This window comes from Lycium barbarum, chromosome 6 (assembly GCF_019175385.1).
Source record: "Lycium barbarum isolate Lr01 chromosome 6, ASM1917538v2, whole genome shotgun sequence".
Taxonomy (NCBI): Eukaryota; Viridiplantae; Streptophyta; class Magnoliopsida; order Solanales; family Solanaceae; genus Lycium; species Lycium barbarum.
Genome location: NC_083342.1, coordinates 135,687,348 through 135,712,079, shown reverse-complemented (window position 1 = coordinate 135,712,079; position 24,732 = coordinate 135,687,348). Strand labels below are relative to the sequence as shown.

At 32.9% G+C, this 24,732-nt stretch overlaps 1 protein-coding gene across 1 annotated transcript; it reads right to left on the bottom strand.

Annotated features, from left to right (window-relative positions):
* Positions 1 to 1,880: 1,880 nt before the first annotated feature.
* On the bottom strand, positions 1,881 to 5,111 carry LOC132599313 (subtilisin-like protease SBT1.6). Its single transcript, XM_060312622.1, has 3 exons — positions 4,316 to 5,111; positions 3,278 to 4,198; positions 1,881 to 2,930 (listed from the first exon to the last, which is right to left on the bottom strand). Exons 1-3 carry the CDS (start codon positions 5,013 to 5,015, stop codon positions 2,248 to 2,250), a joined length of 2,304 nt encoding a protein of 767 aa, XP_060168605.1. The 5' UTR covers positions 5,016 to 5,111; the 3' UTR covers positions 1,881 to 2,247.
* Between the last annotated feature and the right edge of the window lie 19,621 nt (positions 5,112 to 24,732).

Genomic DNA, 24,732 nt, shown 5'->3' with positions numbered 1-24,732 from the left:
GTGTCTATAGTTGATCAATAGAGACATGAGAAGTATGAGAGTTTCTGATATTTTAGTGCCCAATTGGAACTTTGTATGGGCAATGAACATCATCATTTTCAAGTCCTTACAATTGCTAGGCTACTTCAATACCATATTAAATGGCAGTTTATTCCCTTCACTCCACTTACTCTTCTTCTCAGCAAATTTTACTTTGTTGCTGATATTTCTTGCACTTGTTTTTGACATAGTTGCAAAAATTCGTCGACGCACTACGAACTCAAATGTTATTGCTCACTTGAAGACCTGCAAAAGACGTGGCATATGTTGGCATGCTTATCCAAATTACTATATTGTTTAAGACTGAAGAAAATGTAAACCCAATATTACCAATTTATAATTAGACTTTATAGATTTCCTTTTGATATATTGTAAATGTAATACTGCATCATTTTAATTTTATTAGTATATGTTATTGGCAGAAATTCAGTGTGAAATACAAGTCCAGAATTAACCATAAAGTTTGCTTCATTAGTATTAAATTAAAGTGGACAGCTTAAGCTGCCTTTGAACCCATGACACTGCCATGAATCATTGTAATTTTTTAGGTACAAGGTCATCAATCAGCTATTAATACTATAATTATTAATGAGCAAAACATCATTTTTCTCATTAATTCCACTACGGCGTTTGCTTACCAATTTTTCTTGAACTCTCTTTACTCAACGACACGTTATAGAAAAGTAAATTGTATATTTGATTTTGGGGTAAAAAATACTTACTGTAAGTTTGAACTCGCTACGTACTAGAAGTAAGACTTTTAAAAACGGTGCTCTTGAACAATAGTAATCCAAAATTGACTGATTTAATCAATTACTTCTGGCCCTTACTTTAACTTTTAAGAAAACATCCTTTCACCTGTGTCTCTCCTTTGTAAAAGAAAGTAGCGAGATAATAAATAAAAGTAAAAACAAGATCATTAAAATAATAATTGACGGTTCATAATTCACTGATCCGACTCGCTTAAATTGCTATTGCCAGAGAGGACTAAAATCATGCCACATGTAGAGTTAACTATTTTCATAATTTTCTCTTTTATACCTTTTAAATTTTCATTTTAAGTATTCTTCTTCTATAATAGCAGTATATTTACCCTCCTTCCACTCATATGCACATAAGACAATTTACATCTATTATCATAGTAATATTTAAGCAGTAATTATAATGAAATATTCTAATGACATTTTCCTAAGAAAAAAGTAAAGGTAAATCACAAAGTGGCAGTTGTTCCTCACTTCCTCTCAAATAAACGTTACAGTATTGGGCATAATAAAAGGTGTTATGATTTGATTGTCGTAAAAACTACACTTTGACGTACTGCTAAAGCTGTTAATTAAGTATCTCATATCTTTTAAAGGTGTAAGATTTGATTTTCACCTACGTTTTCCTATCTCCATTATTATTTCAAAGCACCGGGAAGCAAATAATTGAGCTGGGCCTATCATTAAACTAATTATGGGCGGCCCACATGTTTCCTGCATATATAGGCCCTATTTTTGGTCCACCCATTTTGTCCCATATTAATGCTTTGGAATAGTAGTATAATAGAAGAATAGTACAGGGAATTCGCACAAATAACCTTCTTTCAAGCAACTCCGTAGATTTTGTTTGCTTTGAATGTACAATATATGTAAAAATAAAATAAAAACATCCAGCCACTTTTTATATAAAGGAGAAATTCACTCTTTTAAAATAGTGCAGAGCACATTTGCACAAATAACCTTCTTTTAGGTTAATCTTTAATTTTTGGCGCTCATTAGTTCAGTGAGCTAAGTATATATCAGCGAAAAGAAAGGAAAAAACTTCTTCAGCGTACCTCATTGAGTGTGTTGACCACAGTATTATAACAAAGATATTGATCTTTCATTAAAGCTTTCTATAAGATCATACATAACACACATTGTGACATACAGTCAATTGGAAAGGCAAAAATAAAAATAAACGACTATTGATCCCTTAGCAGAGAAGGAAAAAACTACAAAAAGTTAGAATACAAAAAATTAAAAACAAAACCCCAGGTTCTATTCTAGCTTTTTCCAACTCTAAAGCCAAAATAAACAAAGATTATAAACTTAAAAGCCCACTCTATAGAATCTACTGATTGATATAATGCTCTGTGATAGTGTGATTAGCACATCTATCCATTTTACCATACCCATTTACCCATAAATCTCGATCAAAACAAGAAGATCAAGATTAATTTACTATTTACAATGGACTCATTTGGGTTACCACAATGGGGCTCCGAACCACATGCTTTCCATCAACCCAAGAAAGTGACCCGAAAACTGCACCTGAATCATTCAAGACCAAATTCTTACCGTCGACCGTTATAGTCACGTAGTAACTCAATTTCCTCACCTTCTCCGTGAACACCAATTTCACCGGCTTTACACTTACAGTCACCCCTTTCGGTGCCTCAATTTTCACTCTGTACACTGCATTCGCATCGCCCACGTTCGTCACTGTCCTGAAAAATGTCTTGCTTGAAACCCCTCGTGATGCGGTTGAAAACAATGCTGCTATTGATGGGTAGTTCAAATTCTCAGGCAATGGCTTCCTCATCGGACAACTTACTGCTGATTTAGTGATCACCTGAATTGTCTTTGGACCGTATTCGATAGCACATAAGAAGCTTACGTAGTCTTCGTTTGCTAAATCGTATACTAGCCCTGGATCTAATGCGAGATCCAGGTTTAAGTGTCCTGCACCATAATCGTATGGCGTAGCTGGTTTTCCGGTGGCTTCATCGGTCATTGGGTGTAATCTGTTGTCGACAAGGTTAGCTGTGGTCATCATTGCAGATCTTATTGCTGCTGGACTCCAATCAGGGTGAGAAGATTTTAGCAAGGCCGCTGCACCACTTACATGAGGGCAAGCCATTGAAGTGCCTGAAAGTAGGGCCATAAAATTAGCTCACGAAAACATAATTCACCCATTTATTAGCTCAGCTCATTTAAAAATTGGACTGATACGTAATTCAAATTGAAACCTTCCCAAAACATTTTTGAGAAAGATATGTTTTGTTATTTGATATTGCTATATATAACCATGATAACGAAAAAATAATTTCATTAGGTATTTAAAAAGTTATGTAAATGAACAAATAAAGAAATTTAAATTTAGTAAGAATTGGGCAGGTTGAATTATCACCCGCTTTAAGCTTATTTCAATCAAAGTAACGAACCACCATTTATTAACCTTAGCCCATTTTAACCTATCTATTTGACACTCATACCTGAAAGTATATTGAATTCTGCTTTTCGATTGTCCAAATCAAGGCCTGTTGGACCAACAGCATCAGTCCATGCAGCTAAAATGTTAACTCCAGGAGCTATAAGGTCAGGCTTTAGAATTTCTGGGTTGAGACCATTTGGTCCTCTACCGGAAAATGAAGCCACAACTGGAGCCGGTTTCACTCCAATTACAGTCCCATTGAAATTGATTGTTGCCGATGCTTTTGGATTCTTCGCTATATACGACTTAATTGCATCACCTTCATCAGCACCAACAGCACAAGTTGGTATCAAATGAGCATCACCAACAAGACCTTCACCATTTGATGCACCATTAGCAAGGATCATCCCAACACCCCCAGCTTTATGAACAACCATTCCCTTCGCAACACGTGGGTTACTACCGCGATCGCAGATCACAATTTTACCTCTAACTAAATGAGGATCAAGTGAATTTTCCATACAAAGCGAAGCAGACAGTAGACCTGATTTCCCAGGGTACACTATGGGATACATTTTCCCGTTCAGTGGCTTTCCGGCATATAATGATACGCCGGAAAGCTTCCTTCCATCGCTGAGAATTACTTCAGCGGGGAAATTCCTGTCGATTGTGCCAGCTCCAACAGAAGTCAACCAAGGCGCCAAGTTGGTAACTGACATTCCATTTGGACCATCATTTCCAGCTGATGAAGATACAAATACCCCTCTAGAAACAGCTCCATAAGCTCCGATAGCAATCGGATCGAGATAGTAAGGTGACGAAATTCCATCACCACCCCCAATTGAGATTGAAATTACATCAACGCCATCCGAAACAGCAGCATCAAAAGCAGCAAGGATATCGGAATCGAAACAACCAGAATCTTTCCAGCAAACTTTATAAACAGCTAATCGAGCTTTAGGAGCAACACCTTTAGCAATACCTGTTGGAAAAATAATTCACAGTTACAGGAAATCAAAATTGGTTAAGATTTGATCATGCATAGTTAGTATTTAATATGTTTTCCTGTTTTGAGTTAAATATGTTTCGTAGCTGCTACCTGACGCATAACCAGACATGCTAGCTCGAAAAGCATGTCTTCCAGCAGCTGTAGAGGCCGTGTGGGTCCCATGTCCATCAGCATCTCTAGGCGATTTAAACTCAACGGTATCATTAATTCCACCACCAATAGTACCAAATCCAGGTGCAGCTTCATGTCCTTTAGAGAAAAACCGAGCACCAATAATCTTCCTATTGCAATTTTGGGCCGTGAACTTATCTCCAGTTTCGCAAACTCCTTTCCAACGGGTCGGAACGGGCCCCAAATTCAGATCCGAAAAGCTCCTTCGTTCCGGCCAAATTCCAGTATCTAAAACACCGACAATTACATCGGAACCATAATCTGATTCCGACCATAAACCTTTCTGGTTTCTTAAACCAAGAAACTGAGGTGACCTTGTTGTATGAAGTTGTCTCCGGTGATCCTCAAAAGTTGCAAGAATTGAAGGATGTTGAAGTACTGAAGCAGCTTGAGAAGGAGTTAAAGAAGCTGAAAAACCATGAAAAACGTTGTCGTATACATGAAGGATGTTGACCGGTTCAGTGAACTCTGAGCTGTACCAGTGGTAATGACTTGGGAAAACCGCTGGTTTAGAGAAACTGTCGACTCGGAATATGTATGTTTTAAGTGCCGGTTCAGCTGAACCGGGCAATAAAAAGGGTATTATAGTGAAGAGAATTAGTATGAGAAGTGAAGCCATGAGAGGAAAACAGAGTAGGGTTTGAAAGAGAAGAAGAGTAAAGTGTGAGAGTGATTTGTTTACTGACAAGGTTGGTGTGTTATAGAAGGGATTATTGTCCTTTTAGTTCCGTTATTCGTATTTAATTTGAATAAAATTTTATAGCTAGGGACTTTTTAAATACGTAGTCATTCTTTTTAAATTTCTATTTTTTTTTGTAATCCAGTGTTCGATATTCGCATTAGAGTCCGATTAATTTGAATTCGCATCGCGAAGTGCTCCCTACTAAAAAAATTTTCATATTCAAGAATTGAACCCGACACCTCTAATTAAAGGAGTAACTGTCTCATCTACTGCGCCCCGCATGCTGTGCTGTGGTGTCATTCTTTTAAAATTTCAAATGTGCTGGAATTTTAGATATGATTTTGTCGACGAGAAAGTTGGACGTGTTGACGAGATTCGTTTATGTGTCTGATGGCCCCAATTTCTGCGGAAAAAGTGGCATAAGGAAATCAATTATTACCTAACTCCGACTAGTTGATTTTGATTTCATGAATTAACGACAAACATAATACTAATAGTTTAATTATAGTAACGGTTTAAATTTTGAGTTCGAATGTAAATGAAGATAAGCTAAAATTGATGGATCAGTCACTTTTGCATGAGGACTTAACTTCATATAGCCGTTTCAATTAATTTTGAAAATGTAATCAGATAGTGTAGGTAGTTGAAGGGAAAAAATCAATTGAATATTGTAATTGATATTTTAATATTCTTAATTTTGTAAATTGGGTAGTCAATTGTTTGAACATTGGATTCGAAAATATAACAAGAGAAAAAATATTTGATGGATCAGTCATTCCATGCATTGATTACGAGAAATATTAAAGAAGAGACAAAAGATAGTTTAAACAAATACATTTTCTCATAAATATTTAGTAAATTGTTTGCTTATAATGTGCAAAATCTTTAAAAGCTTAATTAATATGGACTGGAAGTTGTATTTTTACTTACATTTTGTGGTTCCTATTTAACATCACACTGAAAAGAAACGAGAATATGGAAAATTTACAAAAGATGTGCAAATTGCCAATCGACAATATGAAAAGTGGGTCAATTGGATGATTTGGATGATTTCTCTTTATGTCTTTTTTCCTTTATTGATAAGAACTTGGGATGGACCATATTGGTGTAATTAATGTGATTGCAATAATGCTACTGCAGGACATCCACGAATAAAGTTACTCCCTCCATTTCATAATAAGTGATATTTTAGATATTTTAATTTTTTCCAAAATAAATAGTACTTTAAAATTTTAAGGAGATTTTGGGCAGATTCTTTCAAGATTATCCTTATTTAAATAGTCAAGATTCACTAACTAATACCTTTTCTTTTTCTAAAAAATAGTAAAATTTAATTAGAGGTAAGTTAGTAAAAATATCTTTTTTTAGGAGTGAATAATTTTTTAAGGTGTATGTATGAACTTAAAAAGTCACTTATTAATGAATAAATAGTATGCCTTGTCAGAATTATTATGAAATTAACCGTCGATGTAGCACCACGGATCTCATAATTATTGGGCGCAAAAAAAAAAAAAAAAAAAAAAAAAAGAAGCATGACTCACATTTACGGGGACCTCCAATTCAAACATTTGGATGTTTATCCAAATTGGCATACAGTTGTCGGGTCCTAATGAACGTGAAAGATTCGACGGGTGTTTGAACATGCATTTCATCTCATAATTTTAAATCTCAAATCATTCAAAAATACATGATTTGAGATTTTAAATCATAGTTTCAAAAAATTTAAATATAAAACTTAACTCATAAATTTATATTTTATTAAAAAAAGGATCCATAAGTTGGTAAATATTTTTAACAATTACTCCCACCATTCATTTACAAATCTCATTAACTTCCACCAACCTTTATTTATGTCTATCATGTGGGGGGCTATATTAAAGAGTAGTTACATTACTATTCATATTTAAAAAAATCGTTTTTTATTGAACTAAAATTTGATCAACTGATGTTCGTATTTTTAGAAAGGCCTTCTAGTAGCGTATTAATTTTGTCATGAACTATAACTTGCTTATTTAGTAAGATTGTATAAGAATTGGAAATGTTTTGATAGTTTTCACAACTTGTGGGTTTTATGTCTATAAGAAAAAATACAACTTAAGATATTCAAATTACATGTCCAAACATGATTTCAAATTATGTCCAAACGACTCCTTAGCACTACATGAATTAAAATTCTGAGCGAAAAATATGTAATTGTTGATAATCATCTTGTACATCTACATTTAAGTTAAGGAGCTCAACCAAATTATGATTTAAAACTCTCTTAATGTAGCCTTTCAAAATGTTTTCAACTTTCTTTCTCGAGTTTAACTTATATACGTCAGGAGAGTTTAAAATAAAACCGGTATACGTACCCGTGCGATGTGCAGATTGTTTCAAAGAAAAAAAGAACGGAGAGAAATAATAGTAACACACATATATGGTATGTGCGAAAAATATTAGTTTAGTTATCATTTTTTAAATGCAACTAAAGGGGACAAAGTCAAGCCGAAAACGTAGAAAATATGTAACTTGAATTATAGAATTTTAGTGATTCTTTGGATGATTCTACCTGCTTTAATTCCTATTTGAGTAGGAGCAGACGATAGATAGATCTGCATCGAGGTGCAAGTAAGAAAAAAGTTAAAGATCAAAGAATAAAACATAGAGAAACTTTACCATTTATAAAGAGAAATTTAAGATTTCCTTCACTGTTTTTAAATATATATAAACAGATTAAACATGTATGAGCAAAGGAGGAATGCAAAAGCAACTTACACTTAAAAGTAGTAATAGGCCACTTGAAAATGTTTGCTTTAATCTCTTCTATATGAATATATTCAACTCAATCCATATGTACGACGTCCAATGGAGAATAATATCTTTAAGTATTATTTATTTATTTATTTTATTTTTATAAATTAATTCAAAGTATAAAAAACTCACATTATCTTTGTTTTTAATTCAACTCACTATGTCAATACAAAAATTCATAAAAAAAATGAGCGGTAAGTATATCTTACCTAGAACATCAGAAGTTGACTTCCCTTTTTAGAAGTTCTTGTAACGGTGACAACACTCTCTTCACTTTTTCAACGAAATCAGAGTCAATTCTGGTATAACTAAAAAGTAGATCAAGATGAACTTGTTTTGGCTCTATTGCTAAATATCAACACATAATTTCATACCGACTATAATACAATAGTTACAAAGTGCGATATTAAATATGGAACACATCAAAGCAACACCATATGAAGAATAAGTTGATGTAAATAATATAGAAAAAAAGAAAGAACTACTCCTGTAGAACTATACCTGTTTTTTGTTTGTTTGTTAGATTTCATTGATTAGCAACAACATTATACTTTACATTATATCCCAACAAAACAAAATACTCTAAGATATAAAAAAAGTAACTCTAAATAACCCAAGAATCGCTAACAAATTGAAGAGCTTGTAATGTGTAACTGCTTTTGTCCCTTCAGAAACAACATGCTTAGCAAATTCACCGGGCAACACCAATCTAACAGAAACAACATGCTTAGCTAATTTTTATGTGGGCCCATTTCTTGAGATACAACATGAATACCACTATTGGCCCTCTCAAGAAGTAAAAACAAATGGAACAACATGAAAATCACACAGCCCCAGCTTGCAAAAAGCATGAGATAAAATTGGAAGAAAAAAAAAAACATGTCCTAATTCCATCAACACAAAAGAACTGATCTTTTTTGTTTTGTTTTTGCTTTTCAAATTAATTCTAACTAGTGCAAGCTTCTTGTAAGAATTTCTAAGCTCTAAATTCAGTGCATTCGTTTTTCACCGGCCATTTGTTCTTCTCGGTGGTCTTCTTTTCTGCCTTAGGAGCCATGGAATTGTGTAGAAATTTAGGAAAGATTTGAGAAAGATGAAAAGATTTTTGAATTAAGAAGTGAAGGAATTTTTTCCATGATGAACTATACCTTCAAACAAAGCATCAAAGAATGAATTACTCCGTTCAAGTGGATGAATTAAGTACTATCTTTAAGTTTAAAAGAAAAAAACAGAGAATGAATTGCTACATGCCTAATTGAAACATAAGTTAGGCACACGTTCTTTTCTTCTATAAATGAGAAGGGTGGAATTTTAAAATATGAGGTTACATGGTTTTAACCACATTAGATAACTGCAAGTCCCCATCACTGCCCATCATCTTATTCACAGTTTAAGAAATAACTGCAATCATACAAATTAAAATTTACCACAGTAATTCACAAAAAAATAACTGCAAGCACACTAAAAAATATCTCTTTTCAAATGGATAAATTAATTAATTTAATATTAATTTTTTATCTTTTTAAAATTGTTGAAACAGATAGAATTTCAGCATGATAGGTTAAATGATTATAACTTCCCCATTACATATGCATCCTTTAAAATTGCCTTAATTGGTGGAACTGTTCCACTATTTCTGCAAGCGAATGATTTTTTTCGTACAATTCGAGTTTTTTTTTTCCAAGACTCTTTATTTAGTATTTTCAAACTCCAAATCTTTTGGAGCTTTTATAAATAGATAGATAGATAACTCGGTATATTATTAATGTGAATAACGGATGATCCTTATCTTTCAGTTTTTTATCGTGCTGTTTTTTTAGTTTCAATTCGAATTTTAAATTTCCAAGGAGCCCAAAAAAAAACGGTTTTGTTTTACTTAGTTTATTTTTTTATTCTTTTTTCTTTTTGTCTTCTTATCATTGTGTCTTTCTTATTTTTGTATTTTTGTTTTTCCTTTTAAAGATAAAAATAAAAATAAATGTAAAGATAAAAATTTATTTCCTGATTCTTGTTCATAAAAAAATGTGATTATTTTTCAAATCATATTCAAATAATTTATGTTCTATCTAAATACTTCATTTGTTAATTTAAATTAAATCCAATATATAGATGTATATGTTTCCTAGAAAATATTGATATTTACTTATTTTTAATTTAAAAACAATAACTAATAACTAATTATTAACTAATTAACTACTTTTTGTCCTAAAACTACCATGTGACATTATTCTACGCTGACACTTGTCACAATCCTATGGCAAACTATCATCTTTTTAATAATATATATAGATATAGATTCTCTCTTTTGCTATAAATTTTTTCGTCGAGAAATGCTTTCTACAAGTTAGACTTAACCAAAAACAGAAAGTATGATTTTTTGCAGATAAGATATCTTAGTCCCAAACACATTAAAAGAAATAGCAATGCCAGAGAACCAGTTGAAAATTAGCAAAACTCGACGAGTCATTAGTGAAGCTTGCTTAATTGATGAGATAGTTCCACCCTTAACCGATAAATTAAGAGTTTAAGTGAAAATCAATGTTAACCTTTGAGAGGATGGGGGGGGGGGGGGGGGGGGAGTAAAATAGAACTAGCACAGTGGAGTTAATTTTGGAAATAGCGTTTACCGACTATTTTTTGGTATATATTTAAAAAATAATTATGATTTTGGAGTTTTAAATTTCACGAGTAAAATTATTGTGTACCATTCTCGGAGTTTCATCTATAGAATTTAAACTTTAATATAATAATTATATTTTAATTACAAGGATAGAAACGTAGCAATTTGTTAATTTTCCCCATTTCAGTACATCATTATTATATGAATTACTATTGTGAAACCGTTTTGGGTGCGTGATTAAATTGAAAGAGAGGTTAGGTTCAGAATACATAGAGCTTTGATGCAGCATGGTGCAGCAAGGGCACGTGTTACCCCATTTGAAGCATTAAAGCATGCTAAATGAGTAATTTTGCGGCCATTAATATCTCATGACCCAACGATCTCCCAGAAAATGACATTGTTGTGACTTGTGAACTTCAGTACTTAAAAGTCGTGACTTCACCGCGATTCTCGAGGTCTGTCTCAGCTAATTTTCCAAATTTCTACACTGATCGATCCTTTTCTAAACGGACGGCGGTATTCCGCAGAACTCAAAATGACATAATTTGACACAACTCAATTAAAATGTCTCTTCTATTCTTAAAATGCAAAATTAGCTCCACGATAGATATTTCTCTCCAAGAGAAAGTATTTATTACGACGCTTAGCGTGCTTAATCTTTTTATTCTTCTAACACTTAGAGATTATAAAATTGATATTTTATAAATATTTTTTTATTTTTCCCTCTAAAATGCTTATACATATAGACATACACCTAATTTAGTTATACAATCAACCTATTTATACGGTCACAATACAAACTACATGTTAATGTGCATTATAAATATCTTATAAACAATAGAAGAAGAAAAATTAAATTAAATAGAAAACTTGTTTACTTCTTGACGAAATTTCATTTATTTTATAAGAAAAAATGATTCAATTGAATCAAAACTTAGTAAAAACTTTACTCAATTCAATATAATATATTTAGCTATATTAAAATAATTTAATGTTTTAATTAAAGTCAATCATAATGTTGACTGCTTGTTTCATATATTGTTTGTCATTTTTAAAAAATTAATTAAATTAAATAAAAACTTGTTAATTGTTCCTCAATCATACATAATACTTATATGTATCTTTTTCTAAATTATATATTTCATTCAAAGTCAAACATAATGTTGACTACTTGTTCCATCTGTTGTTTTTGTAAAAGAAAACCGATTGAAGTAAATCAGAACTTGTTAATTGTTACTCAATTATATCTAATACTTTGCTAATTGAGATAATTCAATGTTTAAATTAATGTCAATCATAGTATTGACTACTTGTTACATATATAATTTTTTTTTTTAAGATTGAATTAAATCAAAATTTAGCAAACACCTTACTGTATCATGTATAATACTTATGGAAATTGAAAGCAATTCAATTCAATTAAAATCGACCATAATGTTGACTACTTGGTACATCCACTGTATATTTAGATTGATTGAATTAGATTTGAACATGCTTATTGTTACTCAACCGTATCTAATATTTAGTTAAATTGAGATAATTCAATATTGCAATTAAAATCAACCATAGTGTTGTCTACTTTTTATATACATTTTATCTGGAATTCAATCAAAACTTGGCAAACATTATGTTACTCAATCTTACATAATATTTAGCTAAATTTAAGAAATTTAACATTCCAATTAAAGTCAACCATAGTATTGACTACTTATTACTTCAACTATGTTTGTTTAAAACTTTAAATTGATTGAATTAGATCTGAACTTGCTAATTGTTACTCAATTATATATAATACCTAGTTAATTGATATAATTCAGTATTTAAATTAAATTCAATCATGGTATTGACTACTTGTTCCGTCTACTTTAATTTTAAATTGATTGAATTAAATCAAATGGTTCTAATTGTTGCTCAATCCTATATAATACTTAGCTAAATTGAAGCAATCAATGTTTCAGTTGTATTTAAACTTGCTACTGTTACATCACCTATATTTTTAAAATCGATTGAATTATATTTAAGCATGCTTATTGTTACTCAATCGTATCTAATACGTAGCTAAGACAATTCAATATTACAAGTAAAATCAATTATAGTGTTGACTATTTTTTAACTATATTGTTGCATTTTGAATTGATTGAATTGAATCAAAATTTAGCAAACAGTTTACTAAATCCTATATAATACTCGGTGTTTTAAAAGGCAGTCTTAGGACTCTCCTCGGGGCTCGCCCCAGGACAAGGCACTGGTAAAACGTCCCGGAGCTTTCGTGCGGGGCTTAGTCCCTGTGATGCTTTCGCCCTAAGTGCTCGACTGTATACCCTAAACACGCCTAACGCCCAACGCTCGGGGCTCGCCTAACAGTCTTACACAAATTATATGTTAAATTCCTTAATTAAAATCGTTGACCCTTATAATTCTTTAACAAATGAATGATACTTAATAGATTTTCATCTATAGAAACAAGAAGATTGGGTGTAACTCAAATAACAAGTCGCAGTATTGCATAATTACTATTTGAGAACATCGTGAGGGTGAATATCACTTAATAGTTTTTTTAAAAATACATAGCCGAATTGTGCCTTTTCACTTGTCATTGGTCTTTTATACTATGTATCGAAATTATCATATTTTAGTATTTCGCTATTTGAAAGTAATTTTATTTTTATTCATGAAGGAGTTACATTTTAATCATAATAATGATAAAGTTTATCGATTATTTGCTTATAGGGAGATACAATTAATAGTATGGTAGTAATATTGATGTTATCATTGTAAAAAAAAAAAAGTATGATAGTAATATTGTTTTAAGAAATTGTTATTTTTTCATTATTTGAAAGTTAAGATGAAATTTGAGTTGCATTTCATAATAGCTTTTATTTCAATGTATTGTTTATACTTGTAAAATCATGTTATATAATTACAAGTTGTAAGTGGCGTATAATGGATTGCTTTGATTAGTTTTTTGTGAGGATCGAGCATATCTATATATATTTATATTTCCTTTATTTATAATTTTCTTTTATTTTTATATAATTTTACCTATTTAAAAATATTTATTGTAATTATATTATTTTATGAAATACTAAAATTAAATACTCATGTGACTTACGCCTCGTGCCTCAGAGCTTATGCCTCGCCGAGGCATATATAAAATGTCCTGTCTTACGCTCCCGCCTTTTAAAATACTGATAATACTTAGTTAATTTTAAGGAATTTAATGCTAAATTAAAGCTAACCATTGTGTTGACTGCTTGCTATGTCTACTATTTTGTTTGAATTGATAGAATTAGATCTAAACTTGCTAATTGTTACTCAATCACTAATACTTAGCTAATTGAGACAATTCTATGTTTCAATTAAAGTCAATCATAGTATTAGCTACCTGTTACATCTACTTATTTTAAAATTATTTGAATTAAATCAAAATTTATTAATTGTTACTCAATCCTATATAATACTTAGTTAAATGGAAGCAATACAATATTTCAATTAAAGTCAGTCATAATTTTGACTACTTGTCATGTCCACTGCTTTTATTTTATTTTTAAATTAGATCTAAACTTACTAATCGCAACTCAACTCTATCTAATACTTAGCTAAATGAGACAATTTAATGTTTCACTTAAAATTAAACATAGTGTCAACTACTTTTTACATATATCTTATTTTGAATTGATTGAATTGAATAAAAAATTAGCGAACATTTTACTTAGTTAAATTGAAGGAATTTAATGTTTCAATTAAAGTCGACCATAGTGTTAACTACTTGTTAAATTCACTATTTTTGTTTAAATTGATTGAATTAGATCTAAACATGCTAATTGTTACTCAATCCTATATAATACTTAGCTAAATTGAAGCAATTTAATATTTCAATTAAAGTCAATCATAGTGTTGACTACTTGTTATCCACACTTTAAAAAAAAAATGATTGAATTAAATCTAAACTCACTAATTGCTACTCAACTCTATCTAGTATGTAGTTAAATTGAGATAATTACATGTTTCAATTGATATCAACCATAGTGTCGACTTTTTCGCATATATTTTATTTATAATTGAATAAAAATTTGCCAAACATTTTACTCAATAATTTATATTAATACTTAGCTAAATTGAAGGAATTCATTGTTTCAATTAAATTCAACTATAGTATTGACTATTTGTTACATCCACTTTTTTGTTTAAATTGACTAGATTAGATCTAAACTTGCCAATTATTACTCAATTATATCTAATACATAGATAACTGAGATAATTCAATGTTTCAGTTAAAATCAACCATAGTATTGACTGCTTGATACATCTTTTTTTTTTTTTTAATTATAAAAAAATTGATTAAATAAATTAAAAGTTGCTAATTGTTAATCTATCATATATAATACTTAGCTAAATTAAAGAAATTTAATTAAAGTCAATCATAATGTTGACTACTTATTACACCCACTATTTAAAAAAAATTGATTGAATTAGATTTAAACTTATTAATTGTTACCAATTCTATCTAATATGTAGCTAAATTGAAATAATTCAATGTTTCAATTAAAGTAAACCATAGTATTGGCTACTTGTTACATCCACATTTTTTTTAATTGATGAAATTGAATCAATAGTTATCAATTTGTTTTACTCAATCTTACGTAAGTAATACTTAGTTAAATTGAACCATTTCGACATTTCAATCAAAGTTAACCATAATGTTGAGTTGTTACATCCACTATTTTTTTTAAATTGATTGACTTAAATTAAAATTTGTTAATTGTACTTAATTATATCTAATGTTTAGTTAAATTGAGTTAATTTAATGTTTCAATTAAAGTCAACCATAAGAGAATACATGAAAAAATAAAGATGAAGAGAAAAGATGGTAAATGAATGTTGGTCATCAATGTAAAATCTGAACTCTGTTTTTGCATATATTTACTTTTATGAACTCCCAATATTTTGTTGGCAAAAAAACTCCAATATTTTCGAAATTCATATAATGTGATTCTATCGTGGGTACTACTCAATTGGTTCTGTGAGACAACTTTGAAATCAAGATTATATCTACCTGACAAATTTTATCGTCTTTGTGATTTAGTTTAAGATTGATTTAGATCTAGTCTAATGTAGTTTATATTTAGTCTTTGACGTAACGTTTGATAGAAGTTTGACGACATGCTTTGCTAAACCATATTTACCTAGTAATTAAATTCATTTGCTTTGTAGTATTTAAAAACCATTTGCATTGTACTAACATGTTGTAACGTATGATAAGTTTGACACTATATTATTTTAGAAATTAAAAAGTGTTAAAACTTCCAACATATAAGTGATGTTTTTTGTTATAGAATTTTACTTTTAAATAATTATAATAATAGATTAACAAAAAAAACTCTATCTCTTATTTCCTTGTGTACTGCAATCTTTTTCCTTTAGTGTCGGTATTGTTCGACTTTTGGAAAATGAACGGCTAGAGACTTCACTTTCAACCAATTAAATTTTCTTTTCTTTTTTTCTTTCGTATAGGCTTCAGTTGTTATTAGATAAAGCACGGAATGAGACAAGAAGAACATAATCACCAAAAAGAAAGAAAAAAATGAAAATGGAGGCACAGAAAAAGAATAAAGAATAAGAAAAAGCAAAAGGAAAAAGAATTAAACTTCCAAATATGGCCGAGAACATGTAGTCATAATTGACTGGCCGGACGGTAGATATTCGTTGTCGGCCTTTTATCTCGTGGCGGACATGTTATCATTCAGCTCCTTGTAACAAAAAATTGACCTAATTATTATTAAGTTTATGCGCTAGTGTTTCAGATTTAAAAAGAAGTTAGTAATTGTTTTCACTCATAGAAACATTCACAAATCTATACAAAACGAGTAACAAATATTCAAACAGAATTCCCCAAAATTCTTTTGTAATAATTTTTCAAAAATTGATTTTTTGAAAAAAGGTCTGCATCCTACCCCTCCCAAGATCAACTTGTAAAATTACACTGAATATATTGTTGTTGTTAATTTTTTGAAAAGTTATCCAAAGTCCAAAACCTCGGCGAAATTCAAACAAAATCTATCTTTGTCCGAACAAATCAAAATCCATTGGCACGATAAGTTTGTCACGCAAGTGGACTTGTCAAGCCATAAATAAGTCATGATTCGACATGTTCAATGTTTATTTTCAAGGTCAATCACATAAATATAGGCTAAACAATGAGTTATAATTCATCCAACTGAAAGCTCCTTTTTATTTATTTGTATAGGGTCATTTGCACGATTGGTGATCTTTAATTTTGCCCTTCGCTAATTTTTTTTTTTGATTTCGGGTTCGAACATCCCCCTCAGTCAAATTGTTTTTAAAACAAATCGCGATGTAAAGTTTGAATTCGCAAGGCAGAATTTTACACATGCAAAACTCAATCTCATGCAGAGTTTCAAACTTTGCCTTGAAGGCAAAATTCTGCCCTTCAGGCATAAGGCAAGACAGAGTTTTGCCTTCAGACAATTTTATTTTTTATTTTTTACTTAATTCGAATTTTATAACCAGGCCTAAATTTTGTTCGAATAGGCCTAATTTTAGATAAAAGTTCGCCTTTAGGCAAACCTCTGCTTTAAGGCCTAACTTTTGCCTGAATAGGTCTTAACTTTGCTACAAACTGTCTTACGATTTTTTTTTTTTTTTTTTTTACTGAGCTGGAGTTCGAACCCAGAACTTCGGAGTGTTAGCCTAAGAAAAAAAATTAAAGACCATCAATTTGAGGGGTAAAAATTAAACACCAGTGCCTTTGAATGACAATCCGCACAAAAAAATGTTTTGGGTCACATATTTAAGGGAGCCCATCACCAAAACAAATAGGAGTAGCCGGTGCCGAAAATCGTTTTGAAGCCCCAATTCCAAACGAGAGAGATATGGGAAGGACTGTTATGGGCTGGGCTTATCGTAACTACAGGATCTCAAAGGCTCCTCTGGAAGACAATAGGTAAATTGCTTGGCATTGATTTCTGTCGATCAAACAAGATGCACAGGCCATACCTAATCTTGGATCCATATGTTACATTATCCCTTCATCTCGGTTTATGTGACATCATTTGATTAGATACGAAATTTAAGAAATAAATGAAGACTTTTGAAATTTGTGATTCAGAACCAATATCCTTAAATAAATGTATGATTGTAGATCATCTCATAAAATTAAATTGTTTCTAAAGATAGAATGTAACGTTCTCTATGGGACATATTAAAAAAAGTGTGTCACATAAATTGGGATAGAGAGAGTAACCAATATTAACCATATAAACAAGATGATCATCAGGCCGTAGCCAATTTTTTGGATTTCAATTGATTGGAGTTGAAATTAAGAAAAAGTGTTTAGAAGCTGAGAATGTGTTATGGTTTTCACTTGGAAAAGATTTATGTTTTGCGAGTGAACCATTACTTCATTTGAAACTACTTTAAATTAGTAATTTTTTTTTATTACCTTGGTGTCTGGGTCAGCTTACGCGTACCTCAATCATTGTTACGGAGCACCTGCTATCTCTCACAAACACAAGTAACAGTGGTTTGAACTAATAAGAAGAAATCATATAGTGTTTTTGCCTCTTTTAGAATTTAAACACAAAATCTCATGTTTCTCAATTCATTTTATTGATCACAAGAATACACCCTTGATGCAACTTTACTTTATTATTATTGATTGCCAACAACTATGCGTCAAACCGAAATTATCTGATTTGACTATACGTATTATTTATATCTTTTTTGTTTGGGTCCTCTTTTTTCCACAAACAACAATCCATTTTTCTCAAAAATTTTGGAAACTACTTAAAAGTAGAAATTTTTCTCTAACCATGCTACATTAATTCTTTTTGAGAAATTATACCATTCGCTGCATTACACAAATTATTACGTGAAAAAAATGTGAAGTCCGGAGCCTAAAGGATATAAAAATACACGGTATAAACCAAAAGGGCATCATCAAAAAATTATTTATCAAAAGGGGTATATCGTGGGCTGATCCACGTTATACCCCAAAAAACTTTTTCCATTGTCAGAAACATTCAACGAAAAATTAAAAATAAAAATAAAAAATTGTATAACGTGGACTGATCCACGTTATACAAAATATATTGTATAACGTGGATCAGTCCACGTTATACGGTTAATTTTTTTTCCCGTTTTACAAATACTTGGTAAGACGTTGCCTCTATTTAAATCATATTCGGTTGTGTTTTTAATAAAAAAAATTTATTGATTTTTTTAATTTTTAAAGCATATAGTTAATTTCAGTGATTAACTCAAATAAATATTTTAACACATGCAATAATTAAATGTGTTATATATGCAAACAGAAATAAAAAATAAAATATAAGTTAAATAAACGTCACACATTAATTGAGTAGTAAATGTTAAATTACATACTAACTATTAAACGGCACAAGACATGTTATATATTCTTGGAAGATTACATAAGGAAACAACAATCGTACAACTTAAGGAAAAACATAAAAACCAACAAGCAACAACAACTACTGATTTCTGTCGGGGCAGCGATTCTTGTTATGACCTGGTTGCTTGCACGTACTACACTTTCTAGCCATGCGAGCAGGAGCTATATCCATTTCACTCCTCCTTCTAGTTGTAGTCCGCGCTCATGAAGTTCGCTCGTATTCAGTGTTTGCAATTAAACTGAAGCGAGAAGGTGGCCAATATGCCTCATCACCCAACGGTCAAAACTTTCCACTGTACGTTTGCTTGTAAAACCTGCAACTGTAGTACTTGCTAACATAGGTCTTTGGTTGAATTCCGCGGATATCACAAAATTTAATTGCATGTGAACATGGCATATGGTAGTTTCTCCACTTCCCACACGAACACTTTTTCCCTTCGACAGAGACTTTATGGATATTTCCGCCCTTACCTTCAGTGTGCAAATGTCAGAATCTTAAAGACCCCTTCAATTGCATTGTATTGCTGCATGTCAGTATGCTTTAGGGACCTCTCCCAGTATTCATCAAACTTCTTTTCAACAGCGCGCGGCCAAAACTTCTTCCACCTCCGAAGGATGTTTGCGAGTGAGAAGAAAAAGGAGGCCCTTTACCTCCTTATGAGTGAGTTCGTAAGTGCCTTTAAGTCGAGTGTAGGGCCGTACCTTAATGATCCCTAACCATATTGATGTTCCTGAGTTCTAGTCTTTCTGGTAGTCGCTATCGCTTGTCCTATCATCCGCGATGAGCTTCTTTCACATAAAGTAAATGCTCTAAGCTCCGCTCCTTCGACTGATTGTTCGCATCGGATCTCAGGTTCTCCGCAATCAACAAATCAGCAAGGGTGCTTCTCTCAACAAACCGATCAACAAGATTTTTAAACGCATAATGGATCATGGCAGTAACGGGCAATCCACGAGCTTTCTTCAATAAACCGTTGTAAGACTCGGAGACATTCGTTGTCATAGCCCCCCCCCCCCCACACCTATGACCATTGTCCTTATGCAATGTCCATTTCTCCTCCGGAAGAGCTTTTAACAACAGATACGCTGGAGGTGACATTGTTTTGATTTGTTCCATCCTCATTTTATAGTTCTTCTTCTGGTGCTCTGTAGCCGCCAACCACATTAGCTTCTCAAGGTCACTGCTGAGGAACTTTTTATTGAAGTTGCTTTTCAAATGCCGAACGCAAAACCTATGGTGTGTGGATGGTGGTTGTAACCAATCATGTGTTTGGACACATTGCAAGATGCCCTGATGACGGTCAGAAATAAGTCCAATTCCTTGTCTCTCACGAACAATATGTCTCCACAACAACACAAGGAACCACGTCCAAGACTCAAAGCTCTCACGTGCAACAATAGCATATGCAAGTGGAAAAATATTATTGTTCGCATCAATTCCAACAGCAATTAGCAGTTTCATCTCATACTTACCGTACAGATGAGTACCGTCAATTGAGATGACAGGCCTGCAACTTTTGAATCCATCGATGCTTGGTTTATAATCCCAGAACAGAAACTTGAAGATGTGTTCACCTTGCATTGTAGTTGATTGGTGCTCCCACTCAACAACGGTCCCCGGATTGAAATATTTTAAGGCAGCCATGTATCGGGGCAATGTCTTGAAAGAGGTTTCAAAATCACCAATTACCATTTCAATAGCTTTCTTACGCCCCTTTTGTGCTTTTCTATAACTAGGAGTAAGCAAATGCAATCCTTTTATTTTTTGCTGAACTGACTTAATACTGATGTATGGATCGACCATAATATATGGTATCAACGTAGTAGCAATTAGGTGACTGTTCAAATTGGAATGAACCTTTCTGTAATCATCCGTGAGACAACTGTGGCGGAGAACCGCTTTGCCTGCCTTCTACATACCACTTGAAATTTCTCTAAAACGGATCATCCACTCACATCCCAACATATGACGCTTGCAAATAACCCTCCAAAATTTACCTTTGGACTGATCACAAATGAACTCTTTCTTTTCTTTGAGATAATATTGTCTCACTGCGCCTTTCATTTCCTGCTTGTTCTGAAATAACATACCTAATTGCATAATACAAGAAAAATTATCCACCCCTTAAAAATGGGCCAACAAATAAAAAGAATATTCATTGCCACCATACTAACCTGATCTGATAAATTCAGGTTTTTTACAATCCCAAAGTGCAGATCGAACTGGACCGTCATCTCTCATGAAGGCAAAATCATCCGGGCCTTCTTCTGTGTTGTCCAAATATGGAATCGCATTAGAATGGTAGATAACGTTACCATCACTTGGAGTAGTAATGTCTTCATAAGAATGACCATCACCATTAGATGAGTGATCATCGTCTGTTTCTGTGTGATCTAATGGGATATCACTGTCTGACTCATGGGAGTGAGCATTAGCTACATCATTATTGCTCACAATTTGTGTGAGCTGAGTTAATACGGGGTTTTCTTCAAAATCGTTACACCTACAAATATAGGAAAATTCAAGGGGTTCAAATCTCAGAAACAATTAGTTAGAAGTCTCCTAGTTTAAGCGAAAAAAACATCGTTATATTTACCTTTATGTAAATGACTCCACTTGAGTAGGGCGATATCGAACTATACTCCCGCCACCTAATTCACTTGTAGCTGGAGCACTACTTGGTCCAGGAATATCACAGCTCTGCATAGTCCAACCAAAGTTATGTGACTGGCTCCTACCATTGTTTCCTGTTGAAGTGTACCTCTTTGAAGCCCAATATTCATAGCGGGAAGATACGTAGTACTCCAAATATCAAACTTATCGTCAGTGGGTGCTTCAACATTAGTAGAGCGTTCAACAGTTGCATTTGCATACATGTCAAGTGTCGCTATACTGATATGATTGCTAAATATATCAGGACTTCGAAGAAATAACGATAAGGAGTCATCGTCCGAAATAAGAGTTTCCTCGTAAATGGGAAATCCCCTAGCCGTAATTGATGTTGGAGATCGTCCAGTGATAACCACTGAAAGGTTAGGATCAGATATGACCATTTTGCTTATGAAAACACGTTGTAGACGATCGTATTTGAGGAAAATTGGAAACCTTTGTACGGCTCCCGGACGACGGTTATATCTCACTGAACCTTCTTCGTACACAACTTCACCACCCCAATATAAATTAACTCTTACATAATTTTCCGCCATATTATTTTCAACAGAATACAAAAGTAAAAATTAATGGAGAGTGCAAGAGAGAAGTTGAGAATTCGTCAAAAATGATGTCTACAATAGAGAAGTGGAGAATTCAGGGAGATATGCAAAATACAAATCTTAACTAGTATATAAAACAAATGATTCACGGACCTTTGAATGTCATAATGCTAATGTTGAAAAAATATATTTACTGTTTGATTTTACGCAAAGCACGCTTGATTTGACGATTACATGGCAGATTTGACGACTGCATGCATTCTGCGATTTTACACCAAAAATTTTACAAATTATTGATCGTTTTTGCTTTTACAGCTGCATGCGTGATTTGACGACTGCAACGATTCTCTGGCGTAATTTTTTTTTCAAGAATCTATTATTGCAAGAATCAATTACCAATCAACAAAATTTTATTGTTGCAAAACGTTGGCCTGCCAACGTTTTACAACAATTCATATTTTGGAGCCAACGTTTTGCAACAATATGAATTGTTGTTGCAGCCAACGTTTTACAACAATTCATATTTTGTTGCAAAAACGTTGGCTGCCAACGTTTTACAACAAATTAATGACACACATTAAAAAAATGTAGTCTCTAGTTATACATCAACAGAGTAAAATATACAAAAATGAAATGAACTTGATTCTATACAGTCAGAAAATGCCAAGAAGTAATGAGTTATGACTTTGGTTTATCAAACAGGTGGACCCCAGCATCATCAAACCAACTTTTTCACAATTCATCCACAGTAGCAAAAAGACACTTGGCAAATAAAAACAGAAACGTGTCCATCTTTTTCCAATTGAATAAAGTTTAAATACTAATACTTCAACATGAAGTTACCCACTATACAATAAAAATTTAATTTTTACAGTGTCCCTTCCCCCCACCCCGTGCCACACCGAGTTTGCCGGCGCTCTCGTTTTGATCTACGTTGGTGAACCTCCTCTTGTATCGCACCTGCATCCTGTAAATGCCATAAAAAAATAGAAGTTATTTTTGTATGATAAATTTTCTTAGCAATTACTTTGATTGTGTACGTAAAATCGGGCAGCATCTCCCCTGTAACAAGGACTTCCTCCAATACCATATACCAACACAAACAACCAAAGCAACCAAGACAAAACACCACATAACAACCACAAGTCTCCAAAAACTTTGAATTAAAAGCTAACCTGTGGCTCTAAAGTCTGTACATCCGGCACAGGAATGTGTGAGGATCCAACATCAAATGCCATGGGAGACTATGCAAAATAAATAATATAGACACATAAGGTAGCCATTACATTAAACAAGATACAAGCTATTTGAGTGGTTAGAATACTCACGTCGGTAAAACTCAGTCTCCTCCCAATTGAAGAGCTCTGTCCAGTGAATGCAGGTAAAGGCCCCTCAGTCATCCCATAAGAGCTGCTTGTCTGAACATCAAACTGTTGGGCCATAACTGCGAGGCTAATAGGCTCAGACGATGCGAATGCCTGAAAAGGCCCCTCACTTCTGATTACTGTTGGTGATTGAACCTCGGGAGCAGACGTCGATGAGCTGGACATAAAATCTATTATTGGGTAATATGAATCATCAGCTGTAGGCATCGTTGAGCTGGGCATATCTTGATCAAAACGAACCTCTTCCTCATCAACCAACTGGTGATCCACGGGACCTCGACCCTGTCTGTTACCCCGTCCTCTACCACGCGCCACAGGTCTTGGTACATTAGGACGTTGATGACGAGACACTTGCACAGTAGGCGGCTCAACATACTCTGCCAGTGGTGTATAATTAGGAGCGAAACTCAACATCGTCCCCAGAGAGGCAGCAGCCACGGACTCTGTATTAATGTGGCTAAACATCTCTGCTATTTCCTTCACTTCATCAGACTTGGTTGGATCTTGGATAGTCTGCTGAGCCAACCTGTACGATTCTTGATGTCCTAAAGCCTAAAAAAAAAATTGCAAGATTTGATAGTGGTCTAAGACACATATAAAGACATCAAACATCTAATGAAATGTAATGTACGTACCAGTGCCTCATGCCTGCCTGCCATGTGTTGGTATTCTCTATCCACTTTATGCGCAGGATTTCCTATGAAAGTGCGCGAGTGACGTCGATACCAACAAAAATACTCTGATAATGACTCTGGGTCTTGAGTTTCATACTCGGCCAGAATTACCCTTTGTCGACGATTTTCCCACAAAAAGTCTGTTTCTGCAAAATTTTGTTGATCCTCCACTTTTATAGCATACCGCTTGTCACGTTTGTAATGAAAAGGATCAATCTCAGCACATGGACCCCGGAATATGTTGCTTCCTACCGAACTGTCTGAGAACGCGGTCTACCATGTGCCACTCTCGATAGATCCCACAAATAAGGGGAACCTGCGCCTGTTGACACCCAATTTTGTCCTGCCTCTCCTCCGAAATACCTATTTATGCTTCTAATATTTTTGGCAAATTAAAAAATATATTTATATTTTACTATAATTATTAGCCTCTAATCAATACCGGCGTTTCATTATTCTATTACAGTTACTAGCTATTATTATTATTATTATTATTATTATTATTATTATTATTATAATTCACAATTTTTATCATTTC

Coding starts and splice junctions, on each gene's coding strand:
- LOC132599313 (XM_060312622.1), bottom strand. CDS start 5,015: ATGGCTTCACTTCTCATACTAATTCTCTTCACTATAATACCCTTTTTA. Junction 4,199..4,315: donor CATGTCTGGTTATGCGTCAG/GTAGCAGCTACG, acceptor TTTTTCCAACAG/GTATTGCTAAAGGTGTTGCT. Junction 2,931..3,277: donor AGAATTCAATATACTTTCAG/GTATGAGTGTCA, acceptor CCCTACTTTCAG/GCACTTCAATGGCTTGCCCT.